This window comes from Anastrepha obliqua, chromosome 1, assembly GCF_027943255.1.
Source record: "Anastrepha obliqua isolate idAnaObli1 chromosome 1, idAnaObli1_1.0, whole genome shotgun sequence".
Taxonomy (NCBI): domain Eukaryota; kingdom Metazoa; phylum Arthropoda; class Insecta; order Diptera; family Tephritidae; genus Anastrepha; species Anastrepha obliqua.
Window position 1 is genome coordinate 69,062,250 of NC_072892.1, and position 23,000 is coordinate 69,085,249.

At 35.5% G+C, this 23,000-nt stretch overlaps 3 protein-coding genes across 5 annotated transcripts in view; 2 read left to right on the top strand and 1 right to left on the bottom strand.

The window, feature by feature from the left end:
* Positions 1-634: 634 nt before the first annotated feature.
* LOC129253426 (uncharacterized) lies at positions 635-3,175 on the top strand. The gene is made up of 6 exons (XM_054891792.1): positions 635-890; positions 991-1,327; positions 1,415-1,921; positions 1,981-2,167; positions 2,341-2,519; positions 2,582-3,175. Exons 1-6 carry the CDS (start codon positions 653-655, stop codon positions 3,075-3,077), a joined length of 1,944 nt encoding a protein of 647 aa, XP_054747767.1. The 5' UTR covers positions 635-652; the 3' UTR covers positions 3,078-3,175.
* LOC129253428 (enolase-phosphatase E1) lies at positions 3,069-9,347 on the bottom strand. 2 transcript variants are annotated; one of them, XM_054891795.1, is made up of 4 exons: positions 9,128-9,347; positions 3,701-4,006; positions 3,382-3,638; positions 3,069-3,324 (listed from the first exon to the last, which is right to left on the bottom strand). In XM_054891795.1, the coding sequence occupies exons 1-4, from the start codon at positions 9,238-9,240 to the stop codon at positions 3,185-3,187; spliced, it is 816 nt and encodes a 271-aa protein (XP_054747770.1). In that variant the 5' UTR covers positions 9,241-9,347; the 3' UTR covers positions 3,069-3,184. The 2 variants fall into 2 exon arrangements, with proteins under 2 accessions (XP_054747770.1, XP_054747771.1); XM_054891796.1 differs by lacking the exon at positions 9,128-9,347 and adding an exon at positions 4,045-4,231 and having other exon boundaries at positions 3,701-3,975.
* LOC129253427 (hypoxia-inducible factor prolyl hydroxylase) overlaps positions 6,622-23,000 on the top strand; it is a 53,005-nt gene continuing 36,626 nt past the window's right edge. The window contains exon 1 of one of the 2 annotated variants that reach the window (XM_054891794.1): positions 6,622-8,486. In XM_054891794.1, the coding sequence (XP_054747769.1) occupies positions 7,723-8,486 (764 nt within the window). In that variant the 5' untranslated portion in view covers positions 6,622-7,722. The remainder of the gene's footprint in view (positions 8,487-23,000) is intronic. The other variant, XM_054891793.1, reaches the window with a different exon arrangement.

Genomic DNA, 23,000 nt, shown 5'->3' on the forward strand with positions numbered 1-23,000 from the left:
TAGTATGTATATGTATATATATTACTACTATCATATATGATTGTAACAAAGTGTAATATTTTTCCATAAACTTTTAGGAAGCGTTGTTGAGAGTGTTGACAATGGACTAGCATCCGGGGCGTCCCGATAACAAAGACACGTCTGCCGTGGGACGGAGTTCAGAGTTCTTTACTTGTATTAGCTCACTAGATCGAGGAATTAGGAGTGGAAATACATATAAAGTGGTTGTTATAGCAACTTTTGCTGAGGTAAAAGGAGGCAAAACCACTAAAGCGCTAATAAAATATTACATAACAGCATCAGCAATTATATTGAACTTCACTACGCGTTGATGGTTAAACACCGCTTACGGGCTTACGACATTCCATCACCAATTTGGCGGTTATCACAATTACGGCTGTTGTTAACAACAAAGGCATGAATGGACAGCAATCAAGGCGGATACTCACACAATGATGACCTACCTTGGTTACGTTGGCGACCAAAACAACTGGAAACAGGTAAATTGGAAGTATTGATAAATCAACAAAAAAGAAAATGCTCAGCACAGATTGCAGTAAAAAAGCGAACGTTTGCAGGTTTTGTTAGTAAACAAGAGGAGTTTAATAAAGAAAAGCAATAAAAGACACACAAGAAAAAAGTTGATAGCAGCATGACTTCGCAGACTAGTAGATCCTTTTTACATTCGTGCCTCAAGGTACCCATAGATCCATGTAATAATTGTCCAGCGCCAATTTATAATCGGCCGAAACTATATTTGGGTCGAATGACAGCAACGCCGTTAAGCGTCACAAACAAGTCGCTGAATGCAAGTGAATTTGAAAATGTTGACTCAACGTTGGCGAACAGTGGAATACGTTCCTTAGCGAAACTTTACGACAGCATACCAGGTGTGGAAATGCATATGAAACTTTAAATGACAAGTGAAAATACTCGTATATTTGGAAACATATATTTACATATGTACATACATACCGATCTGTTTTTTAGACTATTGCGATATTAACCATCTGCCAAATGAAGAATTTTATTCCACGCTGGACACTTTACGGTCCACTTGTTGTGAACTGCGCACCAAATCTGCTCCGAGATGTGTGGTTGAGGCGAGCGGCACCACATCATCCATGTCTTCCCATTGCGTCATTGTAAAGCGGGGCAAATCTACGAAGCTTACAAAGAGTAAACCTTCAACTGGTAAAGGTAGCGATAAAAAGAAAGCTGAAAAATATAACAACCAAGAAGTTTATGAAAACTCGCGCTCTGTGTCCGGAACTCCATTCAGCATTGCTCAGAAAATGGACTTTACGAGGCGAAATAAGATTAAAAAGTGCGGGAAATCTGGTTTTACTGTTCTTAAAAATGCATTCCAGTGATTCTTCTGCACTTGCTTCAATCAACTGTTTTTTTTTTTCAGTTACAAAGAAGAGTTTGAGGATGAAGTTAAAGCATTCCAAAACACAATAAAAGACATTGAAGAGGAACTCAAGCAAAGTCATGCGTTCGCCTCTTTATCGGAATCGAAGGGGAGAACAACCAAAATCAACCCGAACATATTTCCAAGTGCAGGCAATGATGTGAAAAAGTGTGCAGATAAGTATGAAAAGAGATTTGTTCCAGACCATAATTACGCCACCATGTTTTACTTTTACAGGGTCCCAACCACACCTAGTGTATCAAAGTTTCGCGAATTTTGTAGGCAAACTGGCGATAACATACGCCCCAGTTCCAAAACGAGTACCGTTAGCTTGCGAAAATTTTTGAGAAAATCTTTTTCCTTCAACGACATCAATAGCATAGTCGATTGCAATGAAAGCGAGAATATTGAAAGCAAGAAACGTTTAGATAAATCCACAGAAACTCAAATTCTTATAAATCGCACACCTTCGAAATTCAGCAGTTATTTCACCCAAAAATCAGGACTGTAAGCAAAGTCTAAAAGTTCAGAGCACACATATTTCGTGATAACTATTCCCTATTTAGTACCTCGCCAGTGAAGAGCCCACCGAAAATAGTTTTGGAACCACCGAGTAGTGAAACAACTTCTGTGAAGTCTTCAAGCCGTTCAAGTGGTAGACGAAAGAAGAGGATCAAAGACAAAAAGCAACAAAGAGATTTTAAAGTGCCTTTCTCAATATTCAACTTGGACACAAAAAAGGATATTGAAAAGGTAAAAAATCGAGAAATCTTCATATACATAGGTGTTAAGTGTGTGATATTTTATTATAGATTTACCTTTAATACCTTTATTATGAGCTTCATTTCTTCACTCAAGCTTATAATGTTACGGAAAAAATTCGGATTATTTGAAAAAAAAAAAAATGTATATAAATATATTTATAGCATGCAACTCCATCGCCCTTACATCCAGTGGCGCGGCCCAACCTCGCTGCAACATTAAGAGCTGAGGTATCGAAAAAGAAACTCAAAGAGTTGCAAAACAGCTGCACATATTACGATAGCACAAAGCAGTTTGATTGGGAAGTGCGCAAAACACCAGCGTGGAAATCGCTGTCTCTCAAGTAAGGGAATTTTTAACTTATGAAAGTGAGAAATTTAGGCATCATTTTATTTTGCATTGTAGTGAATCCCACAAAGAGATACTGTCTATGCGTTTAGCCACTCGCAAAGCAGAACAGGCAATGCAACAACGCGAATATGAACTAAACATGGAATTAATGCGTCAGCGCGTCAAATCGGCACCACTACTTTTGGAAGGCACCACATTTTGGGGTCCTCATATAGGCAAGCTCACACATACCTGCCAACGCGAAGGCTTGAGTCACTGTTGTCAGTCGAATCAACGCAAGGCGCGTTGTAAAAGCGCCGATAGTCGTAGAAAACTTTGCACCCGTGAAGGCACCGGTAGCGAATGCAGTCAAAAGAGTAGCAAATTAAATTTGTTACATAAAATATATGGTGTTAGTACAAAGACACACTCGCGAAGTGCAACACAAACGCCAGTCGCAAAGAAAACGTCGCTGTCCGCTGAAAAGGGAAATTCAGAGCGGACACAGGTGGTGCACACGCAGAACGATAGTGGTGATGAGCTATCTAGTTTAGATAGAGCATTCTTGTAGTTAAAAAAGTTGTAGTGTATTTTACTTTTAAATTAAATAATTGGCTATTTGATAAATACAAAACACAACATGATGTGATGTTATCTTAATTAATCATATAGCCTCAGTTATTTTTTCAAATGTATCTTTAAGTCATCAAAACTATCCACAATTGTAAATGCTATTTTATCGTCGTCAGTCAATGGTGCATTGCCTGGACGATTGAGTATCGTGACGTGCATACCTGCATCACGAGCGGCTTCAGCCTCTGAAAAACGAACAAATATTAACAATGCATATAAAAATCATTAATTCACATTGCTACCTTTTACCACATCGGTTAGGAACAGTATGTCTGGACATGATAAGGCTAAGTCTTTCGCTATGTTGGCATACGATTCTTTTTCTTGTTTGTTACCAACAGCAGTATCATAATGGCCGCTAATATAGGTCAGCATATTTCCCAGTTCTGTTTGACCAAATAGTAATTGCTGCGCCTTAACACTTCCACTGGAATAGATGGCAATGCGTATACCAGCCTCATGCCATTGCTTAAATGCTGCTGCAACATCTGCGTAAATGCTTAAATGCATGAAGCTCTAAGTTTATTAATTCACAAAAGCTCAACATTAAAGTTCACTTACTGCCCCTTAATTTTGCTGCTGGCATAACCTTTCGTCCACACCAATCCCTGAAGGGTTTTCAATGGACCCAATTTAAGATCCTTATCAATAAGGAAATTCACAAAACTAGAAATATTTCCAGCAGAAGCTGTGGGTAGTTCAGTAGCATCTCCAAAATACTCCCTACATTGTGGTGAATTGCGCAAATCTTGAACGATACGTTGTGTGTCCGCATCACCCCAAGTCTCCTCTAAAAACGCTTTGGTGTGTATTTTCGCATAGGGAAAGAGCACATCCTGCCGTAAGTAAATTGAGTTAAGATTATTTCTACAAGAAGCAAATAAATAAAGTTGAAAAGCCACCACCTTTACAAAACTGATAGAAGTCGTTGTCCCCTCAATATCGCAAAGTATTAATTTTACTCTGAATTCAGGCATAATAGTCAATATTCGTCTATTTAAAAAAATAGTTATGTCTTCTGTCCGCAAATAAATTTAGAGATAACGGGCCAGCTGTAGGAAACCAACCATATTTCCAGTGGAAGTAGTACTGATAACACCAGTAATGCCACACAATTCTTTATTAAGTAAAAACTATAAAGAGTTAAAAACAATTAAAGATTGTGCCACATGCTGGAAAAAATTATTTTGCTTAATATGAATTTAATAATGATTATCTGAATTTCTTTTTAGAAAAAAGGAGAACTTCTCTTTGTCAAATTCATTTTTATAACTCCACAACTTTACTGTTACTGTGCATTGCTGCATTATGAAGGGTCTTTCGTCTAGATGATAATAGTGAATAACTCCTAGGTGGTACCTATTTTATGTCGTATTTGACCTTTGTCAAGTAGTCAGATGTACAATTCGACAGATATAAGAACGTGTTAAAGTTATTGAAATATGAAATTGGTCGACCTTTAAGAATAATATAATCATCCGAATGCATCGATCAGTCGAAGGTTGCTGAACAAATTTCAAGAAACTGGCTCTATTGAGAATCGAAAGGACAGACCAAAAACTGGACGTTTTGTTGAGAATATTGCTGCTGTAGCGCAAAGTGTTGCTGAACAACCATCGACTTCGCTATCTCGACGCACGCGATCATTAGATATTCAAGAATTGACTGTGTAGGGGATTTTACCTGTAGACGTACTCGTGGAGAACGTAAATACATCTACGTCAACGTCTCCGTCCTCTACTCATGATGGATATTTAAATGAAGTAATTTATTTAAGTGGCAATTATTCGGTAGAAACATAGTCAATGCCACAGATATTAACACTATCACTGTTCCTGCTACCGATATATTGTTTTCTCACTATTAGGCATTGATCTACGAAAAATTGTTTGGGTTATAAAGTCAAGTCGTATCAATAACTTATTGGGTTACAGCATTTTACATAAAAATCCGAGAGTATTTTAAAAAATGTTTTCCATTTAATATATTTTTAAACACTGTGATATAAGCTCTGCAAGACCTTAGCCTTCCGACATTCATCATCAACCGCTTCAGCTACAGAAGATATCTACATTCGGTACAACATCAACAGTCTGCGGGCTCGCCGTCGCATAACTGATCTGGCATTCTTCTATAAAGTGGTAAATGGTATTATTGATGCCCCGGAAGTACGCAGCTCCTTCGAACCTGCCCCGGCTGGTCTCACACTTAGGAATAGCCGTCTACTGAAAACAGTCGCTACTTACAAAAGCTACGTCTATCACGGCCCGTGCAATAGAATAGCCATCAGTGTCAACTCACTTCATGGTGTTCTCGACTTCTATGGTGGAACCTACGATACTTTTCTGCGAAATGCCAAAAATATCATCCTATAGATTTTTTCTCAAGAACCGTCCGGCCCATTTTCTTTATCATTGTATTACATATCAGCCCTCTATATGTTCTGTTTCTGTACCCTCTTTTTATTTGTATGTATATTGCCGATTGGCGTTTGTTAAATAAATAAATAAATAATATGATACTATACATAGCTGAAAGGTGGTTAAAAGCATCTTTTCTTCCCTTTCAAATATGTTATGTACCTATGGATTAAGTTTTATACTAAGTTGGGCAGAGACAGTTGTAAGCAGCTTCGAAAAATGGATTGCTTTTTTGTCATGTAAGAAATACATTGTTTAATTCGAAAAATATGGGTTGAACCCATGACTCTGTGATTGATAGTTTGTATTCATCACAAATAGAGATAGAGGTTTATATGTGTTTACATATACCCAAGTTCGGACTCAGAATAGAAATATTAGCATAACTTCAGCGCACTTTTAATGAAGAAAACTATATTGGAGAAGAAAAATATTTGTTGCTTTGAAAACCACAGAAATTGAAATATGAAAATATTTTAAAACTACTCATTGGTTGGTTAGGTTGTGGTAGGTTTTTATTTAAATGGCAGCACCGAAGAGTTTATATTCGATTTTTTTAAGAATTGCTTCATCTTTGTTTACCCAGTATTCCTCTTTTCGGCTTCTTCGTTGTCAACGTTGCCAGACAACGCAGACAACGTAAAATACATAGAAGTCGCAATGAGAAGAATGCTGGTTTTGTGCATTTATTTTACCATATTAATCTTTTTTACCACGAAGGAATAGGAAATTCAAATTTAGCAGCAGTGGAGTCTTATAAATATGTATGCTAATTGGGAAATATTTCTTGTGGTGGTTTACAAATATTTTGTTGTCTAAGTTTTGGTGTTAATTTCGTTTATTCTCCTATGAATTGAAATAATTTTCGTATTCGAATTGAGTTATGAGGTTGAGGTAGATAAGATTGTAGTTGATTTTTATTGAAATGGCAGCACCGAAGTGTTCGTAATCGAATTTGTCAAAAATTGCCATACCTTTATACTCCCAGTATTTTTCTTTATGGCTTCTTCGTTGTCAACAGTGATGAATAAACTTCAAATTATTTTGACGTTTTCTATCTTCTCTGCTTCCTATAGCGCATGTCAGATTTACACAAAAGTTTTGTGAAAGTGAATTGTAAACTTTTAGTAGATTAATTTCGTAATATAATTGTGTTTTCGTAGAAAGATTTCTTAGCACTTGTGATATTTTATTTGTTAGAGTGTAGTAAGATCGCGAGATAATTAAAGTTTTCAAAAATCCCACAAACTGCGTAAAACTTAATGAGGACGCTTAAAATAGAACGCCAGCAACTACAAAGGAGCAGCGCAGAGAGTAGAAGAAAACAATCATTGAGAAAACAAAAGAATTGGTCCACAAATAGTAACAGCGTATAAAACTGGTAGTATGCACTAATGGAAACGCAAATATGAATAAAAAATTTATGTATTACAAATAGTGCCTGTAATAGTACCGTAGGGATGCTAATCAAAGCAGTACTACTACATTTAGCAACAGCAATTACAATAGAGACGAAGTCAAAAAAGAGAAGTAGTTAACAAGCTAAATATCAGTGTATGATTATCGGTTGTGCCTACGTGATTTTACCACCAAAATTATAAATGTATGAGGGGGAAAGAGTGCTTCACTAATCACCACAACAACGGAAGAACTTACAAAGCGCACGAGGCTGTGGGTGATACATAGAGAAAAGTGTTCGTTGAACGACTCGTACTTGCTTGTGCCTAAGAGGGAATGTGTAGTCTACCCCTCTCCGTCCGCATGCAAAGCCGTCTCGTCCACCGAAAAACAGATATCCAAACAGCTGCAGTTACTTTGCGAAACCAAACATCGTTGTAACAACAAATACAATTATAATAAATAGTTCATTATAATTGCATATCAATACGAGCCAACACCAAAAGGAGCTGTGATAGTAGCGCAAGATAATGTAGAAGCAGTGCACAACGTCAACGACAAAATACAAAGCGTAAGCTAAAAGGCATATCCAAAACTGAAAGAAAGGTTCCTTTCAAGGTTAAATCGAAAGCATTTACCCGTTGGAGGTCATTAATGTAAAGAAAGAAAATATTTTGAAACTAAAGACAGATTAACTAAAAGAAAAACAGTTTAACTCATAGTAATAAAGTGAAAGCGTTGAGGACATAATTATTAGGTAAGAAAATGGAAAAATTTCCACAGTGTGCCATTTGCGGTACAACGCAGCAACTGTTGCGTTGCGCCAAGTGTAAGACGATATTTTATTGTTCAATCGCTCATCAACACATGGACTGGCCAACACATAAACAGTCTTGCCGTATGTTGGCTAAACAAAAGAACAATAATCGTATTCAACATCTGCAACAGGCGGTTGCAGCTACTACGCTCAACACGCCAACGTTGCCCAACATGAGCGGCGATATCGACGCTGGAAACTATCGCTGGTCCACGACCATGAACGGTGTAGGCATTATAGGTTTTGGGCTAATAGACGGCAGCGAAAGTGCTGAAGTAGATCCTAGCATATTAACTGCAGTGCCACCAATGGCTGTGATGGGTGGCAACAGAAATGAAAGTGGAAGCGTCAATGATTCATCAAATATCAGCGCAAATGACGGCTATGAAGCTATTTATAAACAAATCTCCGATACTGGTGGTACAGTGACAAGCACAAGTGTAATTCACAATATGAGTGCAGCCACTACCTCATGTATGCAACCTCAATATCATCATGTGGATCAGCGTCTACTCTCGCCTCAATATCACCAACAGCAACAACAATTGAGGCAAAAACAGCTTCAGCTCCAGCACATGACTCCCACGCAAGCAGCATATTCGCCAACATCAAACCTTAGCAATCACAATGCGCATCACCAGTATGAAAAAAGCTTCAGTTGCCAAATTGGCAGTGGTGGGGGTGTGGATGAAAATGCTTTTGGAAATGCTAAGTGAGTATAAAGTTTTAGAATCTCTGTCATACCAGCTTTGTATTTTAATAATAATTAGTCTATAAGTGCACGTCGAAGGGTGATCTCGACAGAAATAATTTTATTTAGCTTTCCATAGCATTATTGAAAACATTAAATTATTAAAGCGTTGAAAGTACTCAACCAAAACCATTGTTTACTTATAAGATATTCGCATTGAATATTGAAATGTTCACACGAAATTTCTACGATATAAGTGGCCTTTTTGATAAAAAAATATATCACTAGTTTCACTAAAAAATTTAATTAAATTAATTATTTTACAACGGCCTGTGTAGTCGAGTGGGTTTGTCCGAGACTGTCATTCGGTTCGGTCGCGTTTGGACATAGAGTAAAGTTTTTGTTTTTAAATAGCACTCGCCGTCTTTGACAATCTTAGTAGTGCATTTCTAACATCAAGAAGGTTATAAACATTTCATGTTCGGGGGGCATTAAAATGTAAGCGCTCCATTTGTAGGATATTTAGTGGAACGGAAGTCTAAAAATTAGTGCAAAAACTCGCTTTGCGTACTTTCATTTTCCTATAAAAGGGTTGGGTAATAAGTCCGAAAACTAAGTGCATCTTATTCTACTCACACCTTTCATAGAATATAATTGTTTACCGTTCATATCTTTTTCCGCGATTTCCTTGTTTAGTTCTATGTTCAGGTCTAAAAATAATTTGTATGCTCCGTATTTGCATGTAATTTGATTTCCCGCCTTTTGTGTTTACCATTATGCAATTGCCAAAAAAATAATTTAATCACTAATAGGTTTCAAAAGTATTTGTTTATGTTTTTAAACAGTGCCAAAACGTATAAGAAACTAAAAAATGAATAAGTCTTTAAAACACACGCACATCAATATACAACAGTACTACATTCCGACTCGTGCGCACCCTGCTGTTGTTAGAATACGACTATTTCTGTAAATTATTTTTTTTATTTTCGATGAAGTTGTATTATCTGGCTGGCTAGGCATAAGCGCGCTATGAGTGCACATTCACCTTCTTTTCTATTGACTAGTGGGAGCGTTGTGTCGGCAACTAATTTTAGTATTAGCATTTGTTGAATTTTGCAAGCAAACATTTTTACTTTGAGCTATTTTTTAGTAATTCCAGTAATATAAATGATATCGATCGCGATAAAAAATGTTTTTTTGTTCTTCGAAGTTCTATTGTATAAACATACAATTTGTGCAAAAGTAAACAAATATGTTGTTGTTAACAGCATAGGTAGCCCTGTCAGTGTAGGCATATCATCGGTCGTCTTCGTCTAGCTCATCTAGGGGTAGGCCCAGGAAACATGCTGTTTCGACAGGTTGGGTCCAGAGGGAGAGGGGGGTTAGATGAGTCGGTTTAAGAGGGCATGTGAAGAGGTGGTTAGTGTCGTGCGGGGTACCTTCACATGCCGGACATGTGTTTGGTATGTCAGGGTCGATTCTGGATATGTAGGAGTTTAACCTGCTACAGTATCCAGAACAAATATCTACGCATGCACTTCTTCTATGCGAATATTCAAATATTTTTGTATACTTTATACAGTAATGTTTTAAGAGAATGTGGAATTCCTGCAAAATAGCTAATTATATTTGTTTTGGTTGTGAATGCACTAAAATTTAAAATTTATTATTTCACATATTTTATTTCGCGCTATTTTTTAACAGTTTTTATATCTGCGCAGTTTTGCCATATTTTTTTTTGTTTCAAATACCCCTTTGAAAAAATGTAGGATTTCTGACGAAAGAAATATATGTACATACTGTGAGCGTCAAAATAAAGTGTACAAAGCATTTTGTTATAATATGGATTTTATTTCAGTCTTTTATAATAAAACAATATATTTTAATTTCATGTTTTTTAAATTTGTATTTGATTCTCTACTTAATACTAGAAAATAATAATAATAAGAAAAAAAAAATTACAACAACAAAAGTTTTAAAACAAAAACAAAATTAAGTGCATATTTTACGCGTCAAAATAAAGTGGGCACCGTACATCAGTAGCATTTTAGCGATGTTGTACCGTAAAAATGCCGTTATATTTGGTTGTTTACTTCCTCTTTCGTTGCATTGAAACTTTTTTCTTATTGTATTTTAATTGGTTGCGATTGGCGGAGTGAAAAGTTTTGTCTACAGTAAATTAAATTCTATTATTTATTTTTTTCAATAATGGGTAAACAAATTTCGACTGATGTTAGAGAACTGGTACTAAAGCTTTGCAATGTAAGTAGCCATAATACTGGGGAAAAAATACTTGACAAAGTTTTAAATGAGACTGAAGTAAGGTCTATAGTGCGTGATGTGAAAAAAAATCCCTTTAAAAGTGCGGTCAAAATATTGGGTGGGCCATGTAAAATTTGCTTTTTGAATTGGCTATAAAAAAACTAATCAATATTTTTTCATTTTTATTTTGAAGATTGAACATTGTCATTTATGAATGAAAAATAATATCGTTCAAATGACTGCCCCGACTGGCTTTACAGTAGGCCATTCGATCAACAAAATTTTTAAGTACATTTTCGATTGTTTGGGCTCCACTTTCATGAATGGCAACTTCGATTTCGTGTTTTAAAGCATCAATCGTCTCTGGATGGTTCGCATAGCATTTGTCCCTAACCGCTCCCCACAAAAAATAGTCCAACGGGCTTAGGCCAATTGATATGGGAATTTCGGCTGTTATTCGGTTTTCAAAAACGATAGCCAAAAGTTCGAGTGTAACTTTGGCAGTGTGAGAAGTTGCACCGTCCTGTTGAAACCAAATGTCGTCCATGCCATCCTCTTCAATTTTTGGAAACAAAAACTCGTTGGGCATGTCACGGTAACGCTCGCCATTTACTGTAACCGCGGAAGAAGAATAAGACTCACCACTTTGGAAATAGGTTTTCAATATTTCCCAATTTTGTTCAAGCGTATAGCGGCGTCCCATTTCGTAAATGTCAAACCTTTAAGTAAATTATGAACACATTTGATCTGTCATTTGTGTTACCACTCTTAAAAAAATAGGTGGTTCAAAAAGCAAACGCTATATGGCCCACCCTGTATCACAAGAAGTTTCAACTGCATCAGATACTAGCGCAAGTGCCAGCACAATACGTCGAGCGTTGCACGCAATTGGGTTACATGGTCGTCTCCCACAAAAAAACAACAACGTCTTGATTATGCAAAAAATACGAAAATCGGGATGATTCTTTCTGGAATAATGTCCTGTTTATCGATGAAAGTAAGTTCGAGGTATTTGGGCAGAAAAAACCGGTTAAAGTCTGGAGAACCAAAAATAGTGAGTATGCCGACCAAAATTTGATAATCACTGTTAAACACGGTGGTGATTCGGTGATGGTGTGGGGATGTATGGCGGCAAGCGGAGTTGGCAATTTGGTTTTTATTGATAGTATCATGAACAAAACAGATTATCTAAATATTTTACAAAATAATTTGATAACCAGAGTGCAGAAATTAGACTTGCAGGGATCTTGGATCTTTCAACAAGATAATGATCAGCAACAGCAAAAATAGTAAAAGAATGGCTGCATATCGTACTCCTAAGACATTGGATCATCCTCCACAGTCACCGGACTTAAATCCTATTGAACATTTGTGGGAGCATTCAGACTGCCAAATCCCGAAAAGGACAATCACCATTATGGATATGCTGGAACTCGTTCTAAAGGAAGAGTGGGATGAAATTTCATCTGACGTGACAAAGAAACTAGTTGAGTTGATGCCCCGAAAACTGTCTTGCGTTATCAAAGCAAAAGGGAAATCAACAAAATACTAAATCGATATCATTTTTGTAAAATAATCTCTGTACACTTTATTTTGACGAGTAAAATATGCACTAACTTTTATTTTTGTTTTAAAACTTTTGTTGTTGTAACTTATTTTTTGTTATTTTCTAGTATTAAATTGAGAATCAAATACTAATTTAAAAAACATGAAATTAAAATATATTGTTTTGTTATAAAAGACTGAAATAAAATCCATATTATAACAGAATGCTTTGTACACTTTATTTTGACGCTCACAGTATATAACTGACGCGCACACCCCTTTTGGGAGTTTGGGCGAGCTTCTTCTCCTATTTGTGGCATGCGTCTTGATGTTCCACAAATGAAGAGACCTACAGTTTCAAGTCGACTCTGAACGGCAGATATTTTTTAAGAGGAACTTTTTCATGGCAGAAATTCACTCGGAGGTTTACCATTGCGAGGGAGTAGTTCCAACCCATTCGGCTACGGCGGCCGATATACTAAAAATATAGATCTACTAAATAAAAATCAAAAAGTTCTGATGTTTCGTTTACATTTTCCAGCAGCTTTTGTCAAACGGCCCGTTTTTTACCCAACAAGAATTTCGTTGTCACCCAATACCGCCAGCATCATCAGCCTTGCCAATTTGGTAAAACTTAGCACCCAACTAGAAAACTGTTATGCAAGTCGTGGTTTAACTATGTTAGTGTACAAAACGGGCTTAGTCAAATCTGGGTTTCAGGTCACACTGAAGTACTTCATAATGTAATCGGAGTGTGAATTTTACAAGACTTCCTTACTATGACTTTCCTTTAACTCGCACCGCTTGGAGCATTCCCTCCTTCGGCCATCGAAGCCACTAAAAGTAGTCAAAAAACTGTTAATCTAGTATAGCGGCAGGCCCAGAAACATGCCTTTTCGACGGGTTGGGCCTAGTGGGAAAGGAGCGTTCGGTGAGTGGGTCTAAGAGGGCTTATGAATAGATGATTAGTATCGTGGGAGATGCCTTCACATGCCGGTCATATTAATTATGTCCGGGTCGATTCTGGATAGATGGGAGTTTAACTTGCAACAACATCCTGAACCTAGTTGTGGCAAAGTTACGTGGGTCTTACGACTGATTCCGATGGCAGCTGGATTTCCTTCCCGGAATGACTCGGATTTTCCTCAGTAAACTAGTCCTGTTTAGTTCGCTGTATCTCACCCCTCACATTTAGGACCATCCATTTGTGGAACAACACCAAGACGCACGCCACAAATAGGAGGAGCAGTTCGGCCAAACACCTAACAGTTAGAACTAAAGAGTTATGAAATTTCTCTCGTATTACTGAACTAAATTAGCTTACTGTTGTTGTTCCTGCCTATTAGTGTTGTTAGCCTATGAGTGATCATCTAACACAAGAAACGAACGGTTTGGACCAAAGTAAAAGTGAGTTTAAGATGGCAAATGAAGAGGGGGTTCGTATCATAGAAGTACATATGGTACATACATACATACTCGTATATTGAAAATGTAGGTGTCGAAATGTCGATCTGGAGAGGTAGCAGCTTAAACTCTTATAACAGCCACAACGTAATATTTAATCATTTTTACTTGTTTTATTTTGCTTAATTTAATTTGATTTTATTTAATTTTAAATAGTTTTTGTATATTTCTGTATTTTATTTATTTCATTGAATTTTATTTATTTCACTGAATTTTATTACCTTTTCAATTTCCTTTGTTTCTTACGTACCTACTGCTAATGCCTTAAGTGCTTGTATATTTTTGCAATGATTTCAATATCTTCAAAGATAAGCTGCTACGTGAGGAATGCGCGTTAGCGCCTTTTATCAGTCTGCCTTACACTTGTTTTAATTTTACTTGTTTTGCGGGCGCTACTCAAAGCAATCACGCATTCAACATAATTTCTCACTTATTTACACAACTCGTCTGCATAATGAATCTGCGATTTTATAAACACAATTAAATATTTGATTGGTCGATTAGATGTCATTCGGCATTACTTGCCGCTGCATCTCCTTAACACTTATTATAGCAGCTGGTGAATAGTCTTCAATAATTTAATATATGTATGCAGGCAGCTGGTTTTTCAAATCATATTGGTTGGCATCAAAAGATCTATAAAAGTATCACTTCGAAGCTCGGTAGTCTCGGTAGTGAGGGGCTTTTATTGATTCTCGTATTTGAGCAGCTTGACCATCCTCAAATGTGCTTGGGAGCTTCTGTGTCTGCTTTTGAAACAACTTTGTAATGCACTTTTTTCATGAAATTTATAATACAAATGTATGTAGCTGAATGCATCGTAGTTTTTGATGCTTCCTTTCGCGTACACAATAAACTTATACATATGTATGTATGTGTATATGTATATAATAATTATGTGCATGAGTAGGTGCTTCTGCTCGTGGAGCCCTATTTACATCTGTCACTTCTTTTCTATTTAATTTTATTTAAAAATTTTATTGCGCGGTTGGTTTGATTCTTGAAAAAGGTTTTTTTTTAATTTTATTATTATATGTGAGGCTTTTGTCGCTAACAATTCATGAAAATATTCGTACTATACTGTGCAAATGGGAAGCAACTTTTGTTGCGTAATTTTTTCTTAAAAATTGATGTTTTCTGAATATTTGGTGTCCAGCTAATTAGCATACACGTTTCTTTGTTTGCTTGTTTGTTTGTTTTTTAATTATTTATTATATTGTAATTGCATAAAATTACTCAAAGTTGAAGGTTTATGCGATTTGAAGTGACAGCTGTTGTTGTAGCAGCATAAACATTTCCCATACGAGTGTGGAGAATGCTTCTGGAGTGACAGTCTTGGGCCGGATATAAATCTGGGTTGTTCCGGTAACGTAGAACCAACTGATTACATAATACTATTGATCCCGAAACCACTCGGGTTCGTACATCGTTTTATAATACGAACTTTTAATCTAACTTTACGTAATATTTATTTATTTAGTCAAATATGCAACCACAAGTTAGTTTCACAATGTTTGACCTTAAAATTAGATTACAAATGTGAAACTTAAAACAGCAATTGAAACTTAAATTATTAATGGTAATAGTAGGAATGGTAGAAAAAGTATTAGCAATAATGATAAAAGTAGTGGTAGCAGTCATGGCGAAAAGATTTTCATGGTGTGGCTAATATCAGACTCTGAACGAATTTGGGCTGACGTAGCAGGAGCTACAAATTGGTTTGCTTCCGAAAAAATTAATAATGTGTTAGTCATATACGAAAAAAATTAACACAATGACACTTCGTTGCCGTCTGAACAACTACTGCAGTGCAGATTTTGGTTGGCGGTAAGATTGTGTTAGTGTTAGTTATTGGCCAAACCTAGTAATCTATCAAAGTAAAAAATAGAATACATATCCAAAAGAACATATAAGATGAAATGTAGAGAAGAAAAAAGTTCGTTCAGTACGTTCAGCAATAATTCAACAATAACGTAGGACCAAGCACAGATCCTTGCGGGACCACTGTAACTAGGGACATAAAACTAGACAAAGAATTGTTAAACCAGACACCACCATGCAAACGCTCATAAAGATATGAATAGATTTAACGCTAATGACGAGAATTAAAAAAGTCAAGTTTAACTAATAATAAGCCATGATCAGCTGAGTCAAATGCTTTAGAATGGTCAGAAAGTGTTAGAAAAGTAATTTTTAAGTGCACAGTAGCACAACTTCAAAAAAATTACACTAACAATTTTTTCTTCAAAAAAGAGTTGATTTGACGAGATGTTCCAGCACCTTGGAGAGAAAATACAATTTAGCGATTGACCTATAATTACCGTTCAATTTAAACCCTAGAAGGTAAACCGTGTAAATTTTTCGAGTTCAGTTTATTCAAAGCAACCGGATTGCTCTAAACATTGTGTTATTCTTGAAATAACTGCGCTAAGAAATTTTGTAATTGTCTGAAATTTTTTCACATCAAATCATAAAAAATAACTGTAAAATAAAATTGAGTTCTTAGAATTTTAAAAGAGATTATATTTTTTTAATCTATACTATAAAGGTGAATGCCTGTACGCTGTCCGCGCATCACTACGAAACGACAACACCAAATGACGAAAATTTTTATACATTCATATTTTCACCCAATGAAGGTTATAGGCATGTTTTTATGATGGAACTCCCTTCCCACAGCCCCCAGGCCGCGCCACCACTCTTATTCGTCACTAATAATCGAATATTTGCTTAAATTTAATCTAAAAAATCTTAGTTTCTCCTATTTCCCACTATTTATAGCACACTCTAGACTTCATAATCCGCATAAGCTGTTCAGCTATGACCCAAAAGCAAAGTTCAAAAACGGTTTGAGATAGAAAATTAATAAAAATAGTTTTGCTTGATATTTTTCTGATTGGTTGTTTTGATTTTATTCAACGAGGCATAGCAACGGATGCCGGGTATTGTAATATTATGATTATTGATAAAAAATTATTTTCTATGAAATTATTGTTTGTAATTATTTTATATACATATCCTAAATCCCTCAAAACTACTCCTACGCGAGCGGGGCCGCGGGTTAAAGCTATAAAAAAAATAAATAATTGGCGCGTACACTTCTGTTAGGTGTTTGGCTGAGCTCCTCCTCCTATTTGTGGTGTGCGTCTTGATGTTGTTCCACAAATGGAGGGACCTACAGTTTCAAGCCGACTCCGAACGGCAGATATTTTTATGAGGAGCTTTTTCATGGCAGAAATACACTCGGAGGTTTGCCATTGCCTGCCGAGGGGCGACCGCTATTAGAAAAATGTTTTAAATGTTAAAGCTAGTCAGATATAAAACTGAAATTAAATATATATTAAATAAATAAATAAATTTGTTTGTTTACATTTATTACCATTATTAAGCTTACATTTATGCGAGGAATTTACCGTTTTTTTCGATTGAATTTTTTGCGTTCTATTTTATTTATGTTTATTGCTGTTTTGAAGTGGATTTTTTGTTTCTTAAATTAAATTGTAAAGTAATAACTAAAAACGGAAAAAGCTATGTAGAAATAGCTGAAATGATGATGAGCTCTCGGAAAATGGTTTATAATGCTATTAATTTAGTTAAGAAAGCAAAAAAACGGAAAGAAAACCAAAGCCGCGAAAAACTTCTGTTAATGTAGATAGAGCTATAATACGCAAGAGCAAAGCACATCCTTTTAAGTCGGCAAATAATGCTTGAAATAAACCAAGAATCTGGTCTATAGGTGTCCAGAAAGCTTGTAGGAAGGCGACGTAACGAAGCCCAGTTTGGTCGCATAAGCAGCAAAAAACCACTCCTCTCAAAAAGACATATCAAACATCGACTTGCCTTTGCAAAAGCCCACAAAGGCAAATCTATTCAGGTTTGGAAAATCGTACTTTGGAACGACGAAACTAAAATAAATAGGATGGGACCAGATGGGCAAACTATTGTACGTCGTCCAAAAAATCAAGCGTTAAATCCTAGGTTCACATAAAAGACGATTAAAGACGGCGGCGGAAGCATCATGGTTTGGGGAGCTTATTCCTGGCATGCTGTTGGGCCGATTGTTCGTGTGGTTGGTAAATGGATAGATTTCAGTATCTGGAAATACTCCAGAACAAAATGGAGCCATTTGTGTTTGAGTTGATGTCATTAAATTGAACATTTATGCAGGACAATGATCCAAAGCATACTGCAAAGACAGTGAGGCAATGGCTCAGAAGAGAAAAAATTAATGTACTGGATTGACCGGCACAGAGCCCTGATCTCAATCCAATAGAAAACTTGTGGAATGACGTTAAGGTCAAAATCGCTAACAAAAATTTTAAAAATTTTGATGATTTGTGGGCCGCAGTTGAGGAGGCTTGGTACTCGATTCCAAAGGAAAGATGCCACAAGCTTGTAGAAAGTATGGAGCGATGGCTTGAAGAAGTAATGAAAAACGGTGGATATAGTTACAAAATACTAATCTGGTAAAACAATATTATTACTTAACTATCTGATTTGTTTACTATTTTTGCTTTTATTTGGAATTTTTTAGGATGTGCTATTTATGTGTCCAGAAGGCTTCGTGAGTTATCAACGTCCTCGTAAATTAAATCAGAACTGAAATTCTTTTTGACCATTTTTTTGTTTTAAAGTGGAAGTAAATAAGTTTTTTATTTTTTATGTTGCTTTTTTCCCAATAAAAAATAGTATTTAAAAACATATTCAACTCTTTTAAAGTCTAAATGTGCTATTTATATGACCATGGCTGTAGGCACCACAAACACCATTCACAATTTCAGCGGCCTGGCTTACATTTCCGCCTTTATGAAAGAAAAATTGTAAAATATACCGAATTTTCTCTTTTTTTAACTTCCATTGTTAACACCCTGTAAACAAATAAATGGAACAAACAAAAAACAGAACAGGATTTTTTAGTGTGAAATGTCACCTTGACAACGACCATAAACTTCAAATTGTTTGATCGATACTTTACGAGACATGGTTAACTACAGCCATCTACCGAGAAAATAATGGATTTCTTTTTCAAGTTCAAGTCGTCTGATTTAGGTGGTGGAAATTTAAAAAAAACCCTGAAAACGCAATTTTAGGTAGTTCCACATGCAACTTTTTATTATCTTTAACAAAATCAGTCGCTTTTTGACTCGCTCTATGAACGAGCTGAAAGCGTCGTCATTAAGCGTTTCTCTACCAGTAGGAAATTGCTTTTATTTTTTGTCAAGTTGTTTTTAGAGATTGGGAGCGACTTATGGCGGTGGGCATTTTCCACAGACGCTTGTCCATTGTATGTTGTGCCATTTCGTGCCGGGATAAACAATGATCTGTAAATGCTTTTTGAATCATTTGATACGTTTCGGCAAAAAAAATTTACCATAATACCATAAAACCAAAAAATAGAGCCATCCTTTTTTTTATTTATAAACAGTTCGTTTTTTTTTACAATAGAGGGTAGGGTGTAGCCTACCCGTATATGCACCAGCATTCCATGCTCAAATCATTAGTGAGTTATTGCCCATATTCCTAGTATTTGCAATGCTTATCTGTTGTCTGCTTGAATGTTGTTTGCATTTTTTTATTACAAAAACTTAATACTCCACGTATGTACATATTCATGTGTGCACTTAGTACTAAATCGTACTTGACATGAACTGAAATTCTGGGAATTCACCGCTGACAACCCATACTGATATCGGCTATAACAACTCACTTGCAATTGTTTATACGTTTGTACATTAGGGTGCATCCTTATCCATACTTAAAAATCGGTACTTTTTATCCATCAAAATTATAAAATTTAATATATTTTAAGACTTCCGCCAAAATATTTCGGAAAAATATTAAGAATTACGTGAGCTGAAAGGATTTGAAACTACTTCCAAGTTTCTTTTTTATAAACAAAATTGGTATTCAAAAGTATTTTTTCCAGACAATTAAAGAGCTTCAGTATAAAAGGTATGCAAAAGATAGTTTAAAAATTTCCTCAACAGAAATAAAATACTTAGTGATATTTTTGCCGTTTTCTTAAAAGATAAGATGAAGGAAAACTTTAATAACTCAGCTAAATACCGACCGATTTAGATTTCTAAGGTATTATTGAAAAAGTATTTTCCGAATTTTTTTTCGCAAATATTATATTTTTTACAAATTAGTTTAAATAAACCAAGCTTACGGAAATTTTAAAACTTTTTGGCGGAAGTCTTAAAATATAATACATTTTTGAATTCCGATGAAAAAATCGCAACTATTTTGTTGAGGCACCCTAATGTACATATTCATGTTGGCGCATAAATAAATTTAGAAAATAGATTTACACATACATAGGAGTATACATACATTTATGTATGTATTTTCATTGCACATTTGCACATAAGCAATTTATTCGAATAAATATAAAAATTCTATGAAAAATGTCTTGTTTTGTCATTAGAACAACAAAAATATATGTATATACATGTATAGGAACGCATTAAAAGTTTGCGGTTTCTCTTCTTCTTCTTCTTCTTAATTGGCGCGATAACCGCTTACGCGATTTTGGCCGAGATTAACAAAGCGCGCCAGTCGTTTCTTTCTCGTGCTAACCGGCGCCAATTGGACACACCAAGTGAAGCCAAGTCCTTCTCCACCTGATCTTTCCAACGCAGAGGAGGCCTTCCTCTTCTCTACGATAGGCAAAACGAAATATAAAAGCTATGTGCATATGTGTGTATGTAAATTACTAAATTTGGTCGCAAGTATGACTGCACAGGGTGCATTTTATGTTCAAGGTCGGTGTTCTATTTTTAATAACCTTTACATGAAATATTATTTTAATTATTATTTTACCTTTACTGTATTCACTGAATGCCGGAATCTTGTCGCATTGTTTTTGGATGACAATTTTTTAATTTCGTCATCTGGAGTGTAAATGGATAAATTGGTGAATTTTTCACAAACTGAAGTTGCATTGACAGAATGTAAAACCGAAAAACATACATATATACAGTGGCACAGTAAAGTCTACATACCCCATTGAAAAGCGAGGTTTGGAGATTTCTGTGAACATTGTAGCATTAGAATATATTCCAAACAAATCCAATCTAACAACAAACAATAAATTTTAACAAAAAAATTTTAATCCAAAAATATTTATTAACAAAAACAAACAAAATTCATTTTCCAAACACAGAAAAGTCTGCATACTTTGTAAAAAGAATGTGTTTCACTTAAAAGGAAATAAAAAGACAACAGAATTAATACTTGGTGGGTCCGCCACGACTTTCTAGAACAGCATTTAATCTATTTTGCATGGAATTTACCAATACTTTTGTGTAATTATTCGAAATTAAATTCCACTGTTCAAGTAAAGCATTTTTGAGGTCCTGTTTATTTTTAATTGTCCTTTTTCTAATGCGACGATCCAATTCATCCCATAAATTCTCTATGGGGTTGAAATCCGGTGACTGGGATGGGGAATGAAGTTAATGGGGCACATTATATAGTAGCCATTCTTTGACAACACCAGCGGTATGTTTTGGGTCGTTATCTTGCTGAAAGTACCAACCCGCCGTAAGACCCAGTTTACTCGCGGATTGCTTCAAATTATCTTTGAGAATGTCCAAATATACCATGCGATCCATATTAATATCAATAAATGTTAAATTACCCACCCCAGCCGCTGACATGCAGCCCCAAACCATTATGGAACCACCACCGTGCTTCACCGTAGGAAGCAAGTTTTTGGGCAATAATGCTTCATTATTTCGAGTCCATACTTTTTGTTTGCCATCATAGCCAAACAAGTTGAACTTGCTTTCGTCACTAAATAAAACATTAGCCCAAAAATCTTCGTATGCATCAATATATTTCTTAGCAAATTCGACTCGTTTCTCCATATTTATTTTGCTGATGAATGGCTTCTTTCGAGGCACACGGTTGTGGATTCCATTGCTTCTCAATAAATGTCTCACCGTTTCTGGATGCACTGAAGCAATATCCTGATTTTTCAGGGTTTCTGCAATTTCTATTGCTGTTATTCTTGGATTTTCTTGCACGTCTAACAATATTTCTCGCTTAACACGAGGAGTCAGTTTAGGTGGGCGACCACTTCTTGGTTTGTTTTCTACACTATTAGTGTGATTATATTTCCTAATAATTGTTTGAATGCTTGATTTTGGATGTCCGACCAGTTCTCCAATCTCTCTTAAAGATTTTTTTCCTTATACAATTTCACAATTAGCTCACGTACTTTAACACAGATTTCTTTACCAATTTTGGTTAAATTAACACAGCTACAATATTAATATCGAAGAACTAAACTTCTTTCTAACTAACGGTATCTAGTAAAGACGCCTGAAGTGATTGGTAGCACTGTTTGAGTACAAAACTGCATTTTGTGTACTCCACTACAAAGTCGTATGCAGACTTTTCTGTGTTTGGAAAATGAATTTTCTTTGTTTTTGTTAATAAATATTTTTGGATTAAAATTTTTTTGTTAAAATTTATTGTTTGTTGTTAGATTGGATTTGTTTGGAATATATTCTAATACTACAATGTTCACAGAAATCTCCAAACCTCGCTTTTCAATGGGGTATGTAGACTTTACTGTGCCACTGTAGGTTTTCTAAATTTAAATCGCACACTTGAAGAATCTGGCGCTGTTGATGGTTATCCCAAATACTAAACTGAGATCGAACTGCAGGTGATGCCTTCCATTTCAATTCAACCGGGCTATTCGGGTCATGTTCTTCGATTTCGATGTAACTCAAATACGAGTATGTTGCTCTCTAGTCAAAATAATGAGACACGTATTTTTTTGTTCGTCCGAAAAAATTTTTCTTCAAGATTAATCGGCAATTTTGTTTTTTTGGCTCAAAATCGATTTTTTTTAATTATATAAGAAACTTTTTTTTTAAATGCTCATAACTTAGTCAAAAATGAACCGATTTTAATAATTTTGGATTCAAAATGATCCTCATTACTTGCACTTCATGTAGAAATAATAGCAAAAAAGTATTTGAAAATTTTTTATTTTGCAAAAAACAAAAAGTGCGAAACAGGGTTTTTACTCAAAAATTCATTACCCAAAAACAACTCATTTTAGCTACTGGGCATTTAGCTCAATTGAAGTTTGAGATGTCTTCTTGATTTGGAAAAAGTTACAAAAAAAAAAACCATTTTTGAAATATTGAATTTCGAAAAAATTTCGAAATTCGCCAGTAGCTGTGGTATTTCATGTTGATAAAAAGTTTCGAATTCTTGAATTTTTGCTTTTCAAAATTTGGGAGC